This window comes from Puma concolor, chromosome D4 (assembly GCF_028749965.1).
Source record: "Puma concolor isolate L17-30 chromosome D4, mPumCon1.1.hap2, whole genome shotgun sequence".
In the NCBI taxonomy this organism is placed as follows: domain Eukaryota; kingdom Metazoa; phylum Chordata; class Mammalia; order Carnivora; family Felidae; genus Puma; species Puma concolor.
Window position 1 is genome coordinate 12,536,466 of NC_141679.1, and position 12,908 is coordinate 12,549,373.

A 12,908-nucleotide genomic window follows, 5' to 3' on the forward strand; every position below is an offset into this window, starting at 1 on the left:
TCTGTCCCTCCCTCTCTCTCGAAAATAAATTAACTTAAAAGAAAAGACTGGTATAAAAGCTACATGATGTCATCAATGATGCAGGGCATTTTTGTCTTTCTTCTCTACAAGTTTTGCAGGAAGCTTTCATCCTCATAGTGTCAGGAGGGTTGCTGTGCCTCCCAACATCATCAATCTGTTCTAGAAAGGAAGAAATGGGAAAGTGAAGAGGTAAAGGGAAACCCCCTCAGAACCATCATTCTTCATCTACTAGATGGCCACCCTTGGCTACAAGAGTCTTCTAAGTAGAGAAAGACACACAAGAAGGGAGGCTGGAATAGTTGTTGAATAAGCCAACCTACACGTTGCAACATGCTAGGGTGAACAGAGGATGCAAGAGGAGAACATAACTCAGATTTGGAAGGTTAGAAAAGGCTTCCAGGTAGATGTGAAACCTAAGCTGAGTCATGAAGTTTGAGCTAGAGTCAGCCAGATCAACAGGAGAGAAGGGCACCCTAGACAGGGATTTAGGGCAGGGGATAATGGTCCCTGTGATGGGCATGTCTTGGTTCAAAGAGTACAAGTTTTCAGTGATAGCATCCAAAGTTGGAGAAAGATGTTGGGGACAAAGCAGGTAGGGCCTGAAAGCTATGTTAAAGAATTTGAACTTTGGGGCGCCAGGGTGGCTCGGTCGGTTAAGCGTCGGACTTTGGCTCGGGTCATGATCTCACAGTCCGTGAGTTCGAGCCCCACGTCGGGCTCTGTGCTGACAGCTCAGAGCCTGGAGCCTGTTTCAGTTCTGTGTCTCCCTCTCTCTCTGCCCCTCTCCTGTTCATGCTCTGTCTCTCTCTCTGTCTCAAAAATAAATAAACGTTAAGAAAATTAAAAAAAAAAAGAATTTGAACTTTATCATGAAGGCAAGAGTGAAAGGTTTTCAAGTATAGGGTAGAAATGATCAGATTTGTGTTTAAAAAGCAGAAGGCAAATTGTAGGTGACTGGGACTGCAGTGAGAAGGCTATTGAACTGACCAAGGCAAAAGATGATAAGGTCCTGACCTCTAGTAATAGTGGTGTGGAGGAAAAGATTTCATATTTTAGATATATTAAGAGAGAAGAATAGACATTTACTTGGTAACTGATTAGTTATAAGGGTAGAGAAGACTCAAGGTTGATTCCCAGGCCTCTGGCTTAGGCACCTGGGGGTTAATGGGGCCATTCATTGAGGCAGTGAAGGTAAGAGGAAGAGAAAATACCAGATAGCAGGTGGATAGTTGACACTGGAGCATGAGCGAGGTCAGTGACGCAGATTCAGTTGCAAATATAAGTGTCCTAACTAGTTCCTCTGCCTTCAGCCTTGTCCCTTTCAATCCATTCAGCAGCTTGAATATTTCAAATAAAATGCAAAGAGAACCATGTTCTTCCACTCTCTAATTAGTATCCTTGCAGTATCGCTTTTTCTTCTTGTGTCAATGAGCACATACTGTGTGTCTGGCACTGAGCTAAGGGCTTTATATGCCTTATTTCATTTAATTCTCATTATTTGAGATAGACACTGCAGCTATCTCCATTAAAAAAGGGGCTCAGAGAGGTAAAATAACTTCCCAAAATTTCCTTAGCCTGGGAAGCACCAGAGCTGGGTTTTAAAACTCAGGTCTGGTCTGTCTGACTGCAGAGTTTGTGTCCTTAACCACTATAGTACATTGCTTTTCATGCTTAATTGTGTAGAGTGCTCCATTTCCTTCAAAGTATTTCATATGCATTATCCACTCCTAAATTTATACAAGGTCATATGAGTCTGTATTTTCTTAATTGTATAAACAAGGAAATCAAAGCACAGAGATAATCAAAGAATCCAATTTTCCATTAATTAATCTATCTGTCTAGTCTCTAAGTATTTATGGAAGAGATACTAATGGGGGTAAATAAGATGTAGAGGGTTTAAATGGCTTGCTCAAGACCCCAAGGCCACTTGATAGTCAAGAAGACACTAGAATCTCTGGGTTTATAAGTCTGTGTTCTTGACAGAAGGAGAGAACTGCTTCCAAACTGCTAGGAAACTTAGCAAGGGCTTGGCTTGGATCAGGAATAAAAGCAGATTCAAATTGTCTGCCATTTCATCTGTTCTTTCCACCTCTTGCCCTCTAGCTTCTTTGAGATTGATTTGTAGGATGGACCTAGAGAGTATAATGCTAAGTGAAGTAAGTCAGAGAAGGACAAATATGGTATGATTTCATTCATAGGTGGAATTTAAGAAACAAAACAAATGAATAAACAAAGAAAAAAGAGACTAACAAAAAAACCCAGCTCTTAAATACAAAGAACTAACGAGTGGTTGCCATAGGGGAGGTGGGTGGGAGGATGAGTGAAATAGATAAACAGGATTAAGAGCACACTTACCTTGATGAGCACTGAGTAATGTATGGAATCGTTGAATCATTATATTGGACACCTGAAACTAACATAACACTCTATGCTAATGATTTAAAAAAAGAGGGAGTAAACAAAGGTAGAAAAAGATAAGGGCCCCCTAAAATAGAAAATCCTTCAATGAGAGCAGAGGCCGTTATCCCCAGGACTAAGGCTCGCCAATGAGCCAGCTGTGTCACAGGTTGGGCGAAGAATCTCCTGAGACCAGAGCAGAAGTCTCCAAGAGAAATTTTCGCAAGAAGTAAAATTAACTGAACATATTGAGATGAGAATTACACAGCTGGGGAAGTTTGAGAGTAAATAAGTGATAGATTAAAAAGGGGGAGGGCAGCATTCAGCAGATGTGGAAGAACTATCAGATTTGCTCTGTGTGGCTTCATTCCTTAGGTAGATCCGAGATTAAAAAAGAATGATGATTTCTGTTAAGAATGAGACAGAACTTCCCAGAGTGGTTGTAACCTCCCCTTCCATCCTACCACATGGAGTCAAGTAGAATCCATTGCCATGGGCCTCTCCTCATCCTAAATAACAGATGCTGCTTCTACTGCTGCCGGAAATGGGATTAATTCCAAATTAATTCTCTGCTTTTTTGAGTCACTTACTCAGAATCAGACTATTAGGTGGGACTGTCTGATTTGCTGAGTAGATAGATGTCACATGCCCTTGTTCTGGTTGCTGGGAAGCTGGGTAAAATATCTGCTTGTCCTCCAGACAAAACAGAAAAGAAGTGGTTGACCTTTAAATTTCTTCCAGGTTTAAGAAATTGTGATTCCCTGGGTTTTGGTATTTCATCTTGTCAGATTTACACATGTTACCATAGAGGTTGGTGTAGTTGTAGGCATTTTAACTAATATCATGGCTTTAATAAAAACTTCAATATCAGACTTCTTTTCTTTTTTCATCTTGCAGAACACCTTTAGCAGTTCTCTACCTTACAACCATTAAAGGTTGAAGAGGGCATGTGTGGCAAACTGTGGGTGGTGCCGGGTGAAAGCCAGCTGTCCACTTTCCAAACGTTCTTACAGCATGGCATTATATTGGTAAATTTATCAGCATCTGGTCTTCAGTTTTACATTTCCAGAAAGACAATTTTATCTGTGCTTCAGAATTTATCTGACTCATGAAGACTGACTTATGCCCATTAAACTCACAAGAAAAGCCATTATTCTAATTAGTTAATTTATAATGGGAAATAAAATGTTCAAGCATACCAGTCATGTCAGCCTTAACAAAAGGATTCTCTTGGAAAAAAAAAAAAAAAGGATAGGAAGGCAACGTATAATCAGAGTGTTGTTCAGAGTGTGTGAATTAGTTATAAGATTACAATAATCAATGGCCTCAGATCCTGACTACCTGATTACAGTGGGACTCTTTCAGTTGTAAGTAAAAATTGCACAATTAAAATGACCTTGAGTCAAAAGGAGAGTTTATTATAGGAGTTTGAATTACCAGATGGAACTCTGGGAAAGTCCTTGGAAGAGTTGGGCTTCCAAGACTACTGGAATTAGAACCAGGATTCTCTCCCTGTTGGCTTCCTTTTCTCCTTCTGAGGGGAGGTACTTTACATCCCATGGTTCTTATCACAGAAGAGGGACTGACTCTTTCCCATTCATCTCTAGTAAGAAATCCCATGGCAGAGCCCTGATGGAATCTGAACTAGGAGCTGATGTTTAGACCTATCAGCTGTGGGTAGTTATGGAGTGGTAGAGCAGGAACATGTGACACAAGGCTGGCTTGAGGTGATTCCAGACAATGAGCTAAAGTCACTGTTAGCTGTCATAATCAGACTGGAACACTGACATTGATGTATTGCAGCTCTGCTCCCAGAACCTTCCAGAGAGGTCTATTTATGAGCCAGGACACCTCTTCCTTGTGCCTAGAACACATGCCTCCCTTAGTTTCCTCATCTCTTGCTTTCTTGAGTTTCTCTGAAGACCATTTCTCTTCTAAGGGATTTATTCTTTCATTATATTATTTATTTGGCTATAGCCTTCAGCTGATATCGAAGAGGAAGATCTATGGTTTTATTTTCAAAAGACCATCTTGTTTCAAATTGGACAAAATATATCACTTCAAGATTGTTGCCCTGTTTTTCAGATTGAAATGCTTGGGGGAGGTGGGTGATCACAAAGAGTTTATAGCTGACTGACTGAAATTCATCATTCACTATTATAAAAGTTTCCATTTTGTTGAGCCACATTGCATTTTCAAAAAGATAACTGAATATTTTAACCCTCCACCTTTATTTACTTTGAGTTTTGTAGTAAATCTCTATCTTTTTATATTCTAATTTTATTTTAATTGCTTTATTCATTTAATTCATATTTCTCAGTGCCTACCTTGTATCAGACTCTGTGCTGGGAGGTGATAATAAAGAAAGAGAGAAGGACCTGAACTTGGTGGAATGGGTTTCTGCCCATTAAGTGCTTTAAGTGGGTTGAGAGATGCGCAAAGCTGCTTTGTGAGGTTGCCTGCCCAAAGCATCACTCTATTTGACTGATAATTGTATCATTTGAGTTGTAACTTTGGATGAGGATGGGGTAGAGAAATAAGTTCACCATCATCTATTAACACTTAAACATTTTAAGATTATGTAATATTTCCATTTAAATACTCTTCAGACATCCATCTACTTATTTCCTAGTTATAATGTAAGTTGATATCTTTGCCGTGTTTGCTTCTTATTTTTTTAAAAAAGACCATTTATCATGACTTATAGATTCACCATATATTCACAATATATTCACCATATTGATGGTGAAAATTCTTATTTTTTTAAAAAAGACCATTTATCATGACTTATAGATTCACCACATATTCACAATATATTCACCATATTGATGGACATTAGCTTCCAGTTTTACACTGTTACAAATAAGGCTGCATTGAATATTATGTATGTCTTCTTGAGTATATGTGCAAGGATTTCTTAATACTTAGAAATATAATTGCTAGTGAAGATATATGCACCTTCATTTCTGTAAGATATTGCCACTAGTAATGTATGAACATGCTCATACTTTCATATCCTTACAAACAGTGTAGAGTTTTTTAATTTTTACCAAATGGATATTAAATGGTAACTTACTGTTTTACTTTGCGTTTCACTGCTGAATTTAAGACTGAATATTAAGCCTGAATTTATTTTCAAATATTAATAGCCATTTTGTTTTCTTCTACTGTGAAGAATTTATAGTCTTAGTCCATTTTTCTATAGGATACTGTCTTTTATTGATTTCTAAGATTTTTTTATTTATTCTGGATATTGATATTATTTGAGTTAATTTTTCAATAAATATCTTCTTGTCTATGAATTCTCTTATAACACTGTTTATGGTGTCTTTTGAGTGATAGAAAATTCAAATCATAATTTAATCAAGAATTATATATAAAATGTCAGATTGTAAACCTTTTAGAAATTATACATACACACATATGTATATGTAACATATATTGAATAGTCACCTATAAATAAAGGGGTTGTTTTATGTCCTTCAGCAGATTTAAAAATTTTTGTCATAAATGTCTTTTAAATCTGTTAGATGTATTCCTATAGGAAAATTAGAGATTTTATTGCAGCTATAAATGAGATATTTCGATTTTAATTATGCTTTCTAATTTCTTGTTGTTGGTGTATGGGTATGCTATTTTTGTATATTGATCTTGTATCCAACAACCTCCCTGAAACTTGCCTGTTGTTATGATTTGTAGATTCTCTTGGATTTTTAAAATGTAGATAATCTTATATGTGGAAAATAAGAATTTTGTTTCTTTTATTCCAGTTATTATACTCACACTTCTTTTCCTTGCTTTACTGCGTTTTCTAGAATCTCCAATTCATAGAATAGAATCCAGAATTTGTGCCTATTTGGGAATGTTTATAGAAAAGGTTTTCATCGGCTTAGTCTTTATTTTGATTTACTGTTTTCTTCTCATAGTGATGTTGCACTACTCTGTTTATCATATGTTGAAATTTCCTGGAAGAGCAGCAATCGGGTAATTCTAAGGAGGAGTGAGAAGTCTGGGCAGTTTTATTAATCTCTTAGTTCAAGAGTGCCCTCTACTGTTGGAATAGTGAAGTGATCTATATTTTATTGAAGCCATCTTTTTTGAAAGTGGTGATTCTAGGACCTTTCATTTCTGAGCTTGAATTCTTGTTTTTCTTTACCTTGCTAGTTGCTTCCCAATTTCCCAGAGGCAGGTCCTTCCCAAGACTGCCACTGTGGTCTTAAATTCTTTCCAAGCCTCTTTCTTGGAAAGCCAATCTTCAGATCCTCTAGTCACAGACTTGTTCTCAGTATTTCCCATCAGTGAAGGATGCTTTCTTTTCTGGGGGTGATGTCTTCTGTGTTCCATCCCCATTAGGAACTTGCCACTCTCTCCTCTATTCCATGTAATACCCACCTGATTTTGCTCCAGTATGGGCTTTGGATATGGCTCTACTGATTTTGGATTTTTCTCCCACATACACATGCGCTGAAGTTTGTAGTTTTCTCTAGCCACTGTTATGCACTAGGCATGGGTGATTGTGTGATTTTATTTGCTTTTGCAGATCGGGGTTGGGACACACTTGTTTGTATTCCTAGCAGGTTTCCGGGTAATGCAAATACTACTACTCTGGAAACCACACCATGAAAGCCCTGAAGAAACTGGTGGTTATCACCAGATTTTGGAGGATATATGTAGATATTTGGGTTTAAGGAAACAAAGGATCTAGGAAAGTGTAACAATCTTGTCCTGACTGTGGATTGGTCATTTTATCTTTGTGATTCTGTCATTTTTTGACTTACACATTCTGTGTTGTTAGGTTTCTTGACTTAGGATCTTCCTGGTGTTTGTTCCTTTAATCAATACATAATGATCTTTATTACTAATAACTTTTGACTCAAAGTCAATTACATGTGATATTAATATAAGAATACTAACTTGCTTTTGGTTAATATTTTCTGGATATACCTTTTTATATCCTTTTATTTTCAAACTTCCTTTGAAAATAATTTATTCTAGGTATAGACGCATAGAGTTGTACTATATAATACAATATGATGTTCGGTTTAAGTCTAAGAAAATATTTTCACTGATGAGTTTAACCCTTTTACTTTCATTGTATTTGCAAAGACATTTAATTTTATTTTTATGATTTTAATTTGTCTTATAAGCAAAAATGATTTTCATTTCTTCCTTTTATTCTTTTCTTATTAGATTGGTCTTTAAAAAAATTACTTGCAACAGTATGGAGGTTCCTCAAAAAATTAAAAATTGAACTACCCTACAACCCAGCAATCGCACTACTAAGTATTTATCCAAAGGATGCAAAAATGCTGACTCAAAAGGGCACATGCACCCCAATGTTTATACCAGCACTATCAACAATAGCCAAAGTATGGAAAGAGCCCAAATGTCCATTGACTGATAAATGGATATAGAAGATGTGTTATTATACACAATGAATATTACTCAGTGATCAAAAAGAATGAAATCTTGCCATTTGCAACACCATGGATGGAACTAGAGTGTATTATGCTAAGTGAAATAAGTCAGTCAGAGAAAGATAAATAGCATATGATTTCACTCATATGTGGAATTTAAAAAACAAAACAGATGAACATAGGGGAAGGGAAGGAAAAATAAGATAAAAATAGAGAAAGAGGCAAACCATAAGAGACTCTTAAATACAGGGAACAAACTAAGGGTTGATGAAGGAGTGTTGGGTGGGAGGATGGGCAAAGTGGATAATAGTAAGGAGGGCACTTGTTGGGATGAGCACCGGGTGTTATATGTAAGTGATGAATCACTAAATTCTACTCCTGGAACCATTACTACACTATATGTTAACAAACTTAGATTTAAAAAAATAATAAAAATTTAAAAATTTACTTGCTAGTTTGAAAATTACATTTCTAGTATTTGTTCTTTTAACTGCCAGTATTCAAACTTGAGTGTGCGTCAGCATCAGTTAGAGGGCTTGTTAACACAGGCCACAGGGCCCTACCCCCAGCTTTCTAACTCAGCAAATTGGGGTTGGGACCCACTTGTTTGTATTCCTAGCAGGTTTCCGGGTAATGCTAATACTACTACTCTGGAAACCACACCATGAAAGCCCTGAAGGAACTGGTGGTTATCACCAAGTAAAATATTAGCACCTGTACCCAATAACCATTCTGAGTTTGACTTCCTTGTTATTTTGGAATTCTTTTACTTACTGAATTCTCTTTCTCACCAGCATAGCCAAGCATTAAAATGTTTAAATTTCCTTGTGCCCAATATTTTTAGGTGTGCAATTCTCAGAAGAGTTTCTTTGACTGTCTAGTCCCATAATACTGCCAGAAACAGAAGTAGGGCTTTATTTATTTAATTTATTTTATTTTATTTAATTATATCTCATTGGAGAATAATTTTTGTCCCACGCTGAGTTCTAAACAGAGAAGCTTTCTTGCAAGTTTCCCTAAACTGGTGGCTGGAATTTCTTTGATTTCTTTTATTTGAGGTTACAGACTTTACAGACTCCTGGCTGTGAGTAGGACAGCCTTCTGTGCCTTCTGTGACCCCAAAGCCATGTCTCCGGCCCTTCATATGCAGCCCACACTCTACTTTCTAGTCTTGGCATATCATCTTACAGCTTGCCATTCTAGTGAGCATCGTCCTCATTTTGGGCACCTCAGGGTTTCCCCTTGGAGCTTGGCTGTGCTTGTAGACTTGGGGAAGGGAGGATATATTTATTCAGCATTGCTCTGTGTTTAATTGGGTGGAGGTTAGGGAAGCTATATAATCTCGGTCCACCTGGTTGTCTTCTATTATCTCCTTCAGCTGTCATCTAGCAGCGACCATGAGGCATAGAGTCAAAAGGGTTTGAGACGCAGAAAGCAAATGGTAAAGAGAATCCCAAAAGTCTGGAATGCACCTAAGCTCAGGGACTTGGGCTTGGTAGCATATCATTAGTACAGGAGAGTAGTAAGTGGTACTGAATTGGAAGTAATTGAAGGAAGGGCATCCTATCGTGGTAGATAATGCTATAAACAAGGTCTGGGATAGTTGTAGGGTTTTTTTTTAATGTTTATTTTTGAGAGAGGGAGACAGAGAGAGAAAGAGCACAAGCGGAAGAGGGGCAGAGAGAGAGAGGGAGACAGAGACTCACAAGCAAGCTCCCTGCTATCAGCACAAAGCCTGATGTGGGGCTGGAACCCACAAACCGTGAGTTCATGACCTGAGCCAAAGTCGGAAGTTCAACCAACTGAGCCACCCAGGTGCTCCAGTTGTAGGTTTTAACATTTTTATTAGGACCAATCCTCCTTGAAATGTTTTTATTTCATGTAAAGCAGATAGCACTAAACATCTTAAATATCATTCTTTTTGGGGTTGTTCTTTTCTCACATATTGACTTATCCCTCTTAGGTGTGCATTGACAACATATGCTGAAGACTATGCTCCACCATATGATTATCAGCCATTTGTGAGTATAAGATGGCTGAAAAGCCCTATTCTAATATTTATTTATGTACTTAAAATGATTCTTTATTTCTAGTATAAATAGTCAAGCTTGGGAAGAAAGGACAAATTGCAGAAATTTATGATGTTTTATATTTATTTAGAGATATTAGCTATTTGTGGGAGTCAATGGAATGTTTTATGGCTATGATTTCTTTTTGGAAGTTTATAGATATCAGGAAGAAAATATTGCAGTGTCCAAAATATATTAGTTGTTTTCTTCCTCATCTTGTTTTATTGGCCCCTTCCCTGAATTCAATTTATGTGAAATAAAAACCTACCTTTCTATTCATTTGTATTGCATTGACACATAAAAATAAGTAGTTTAATTTAGCTCTGGGAGATGTGTATGTTGATAAAATATGTCCAGTTTATAACTTCAATATACTTGTACTTAAAAAATTATACAACAGAAACCAAACAAGGATGCCTCCTATTAGTCTTGTTATGAAAGTCTTGACTGGTACAATAGGTAGTATTTATTGAAAAAGAGAAAAAAGTCATCTTTATTTTCAGAGAGGATGATTATCTTCTTAGGAGAACTAAAATATTAAACTGAGGAGTAATTAGAATAAATAAGACCATCTAGTAAGGCAATTGAATACAAAATAAGTATATCAAAAAACAAGATCTTTCCTTCATATCAGCCCTAACTGCTTAGTAAACTATGAGAAAAAAAATGTACAAATTACTATAGCAACACAAATTTCAAATACTTTTGTGAAGAAAATTCTAGACCAAATAAAGATCAATAAAGAAAGTGTGGTTGGTAGTTTGTCTCCAAAGGTGGACTTTGCACAGGCCACTTCTCCAGGACAAGGTGAATGATACTCCACCTTCTGAATCTAAGCTGTCAGGTAACAGATTTGATCAATAGAACATGGCAAGTGACACTATGCCAGATCTGGACTAGACTGAAGAAGACTGCCTCCAACTCTTGGAGCTCGGTGTTACCATGTAAGAAATTGAGGTACTTTACTGGAAGGAGGGGCCATGAGGAGGAACGCTGATGAGCTTGACTGATGAGTGAGGAAGCCATATTAGACATACAGCCCCATTGAGTCTGGACGGCAGCTCCAGATGCCATCTGACTGCAGCCCATGAAAGATTCCAAGAAGATAATAATAAATTGTTGCTTGAAGCCATTAAGTTTATTTAAAAAAAAATACATCCAAAGATAAGTGAGACAGAAATCTTGAATACAAGGGAATAAGAACCATTTTAGGAGAGTGGAAAGCTAAGTTGATTATGAATTAAATTCATACATTTAATTATATTGAAAATCCCAATGGATTTTGTTTTCTGTTAGAACTGTAAGATTGTAAGAATTTTTTGAAAGAATAAACAGATGAGAATAATCAAAAGTTTTTGAAACAGTGATATAGCCAATTTAGGGAAGTACAAGATTCATGATACTAACTTTATTATATGTCGTATTCTTATTTATTTTTTCTCATTAAAAAGGAGCATTCAAACCATAAAAAGATAAAATATGATGTCTATGGATTAATGCCTAATACATAAAGAACTTATACATATTGGAAGGAAAAATGTTGAGAACCTAGAAGAATGACTAAAGGACATATATAGACAATTTACAAAGCAGGAAATATAAGCAACTAGCTAATAAATGTAGCTATTTGTAAATATATTATTTACAAATAATAAAAGATCTGAATTAAAAGAATAAAAATATTTGCTAATAAAATTGGCAATATTTTTAGAAATAATAATACTTAATGGGCTGAAGATGGGGTAAAATGAATACTTTTATCTGTTGCCAGGAAGTTGTTTTAATCTTACTGGAAAAGAATTTGGCAATATATATCAAGATACTATTTGATCTAATAATTTTCCTTCTAAGAAACTTCCTCAGATAAAAATAACTCAACTAGGGATAAAACTCATATCCAAAGATACTCATCACTGAATTATTTGTAATGACAAAACTTGGAAAGTACCTAATATTTTAGTATTAGGAGTATTACTAATTAAATATGTTATAATCATATGAGGAGATATTTTGCAGCCTATATAATGTCCATAGATGGTTCTTAGTGTCTTGATAAAACTTGATTTAAGGTTAAGAGAAACATTAACATACAAAATTGTACACATATTACAGTTTATTATATGGATATAGTGTATTCATATAAACACTATGTAAAAATATCGAGGAAAAAAAACCCTGAAGGAACTGTCAAAATGCTAGTAAATTTGGACATTGGATGGTGAGATTCTAGGTGATTTCTTCATCTTTACACATTTTAGAATTTTCCAATGCAACAAGCATGGTGGCTTTTCTGATTAGAAAAACCACAAGGCAATAAATATATTATTTAAAAATGCAGTTCAGGTCCATTTCCTTATATACAGGGGATCTGACTGCATCTCTAAACAAAAGGCAGTTGCAAGACACATAATTAAAAACTCACAAAATTCAAAGGACTAATTTCTCCATAGGCATAAATATTAAGAACGTGAGTTGTATTCTTAGGGTGCATAAATCTTTAGCCATTGTGTTGTATGTTTGTGCTTTTAATATTTCAGCATTATTTCTAATGTTTCTCACGTTGCTTGTGTCCACATTAACAGTGTGCCATGGCAGTTCCGTGGTTTTATTAGAATTTTGTTCATTCACTTCTAAGTTCCATGCCAAAGTAATTGACGTGGAGGCATATTTTTAGCACTGCTCCCAGCGCCCCCATTTAATGAATGCTTACCTTGTTACATTGTTATAGGATACAAAAAATTTTTTTTAATTGTAATGACAGCAAATGGTTAAATAAGAGTAAAATAATGACTGAACTCTGACATAGAAGTTACTGTGCATATAAACAAGTGTATGATTCATAAAATACTGACAAAAGAAAGAATATTTTTTCTTGCTAGAGTCTAAACTGTGTGGACCTAGCATAAACACAGTACACCATTCTCAGGCTATTGCCTTTGCAATTATGCAATTCCTGAAGAAATCTTAAAATATTTGGATTCATATTTCAAATTTTGTGCATGAA

At 35.9% G+C, this 12,908-nt stretch overlaps 1 protein-coding gene across 8 annotated transcripts in view; it reads left to right on the plus strand.

Moving 5' to 3' along the window:
* CFAP95 (cilia and flagella associated protein 95) overlaps positions 1-12,908 on the plus strand; it is a 184,101-nt gene that overhangs the window by 57,658 nt on the left and 113,535 nt on the right. For all 8 annotated transcript variants that reach the window (XM_086684984.1, XM_086684989.1, XM_086684983.1 and 5 more), the window contains exon 5: positions 9,799-9,856. In XM_086684984.1, coding sequence (XP_086541110.1) covers positions 9,799-9,856 — 58 coding nt within the window. The remainder of the gene's footprint in view (positions 1-9,798; positions 9,857-12,908) is intronic.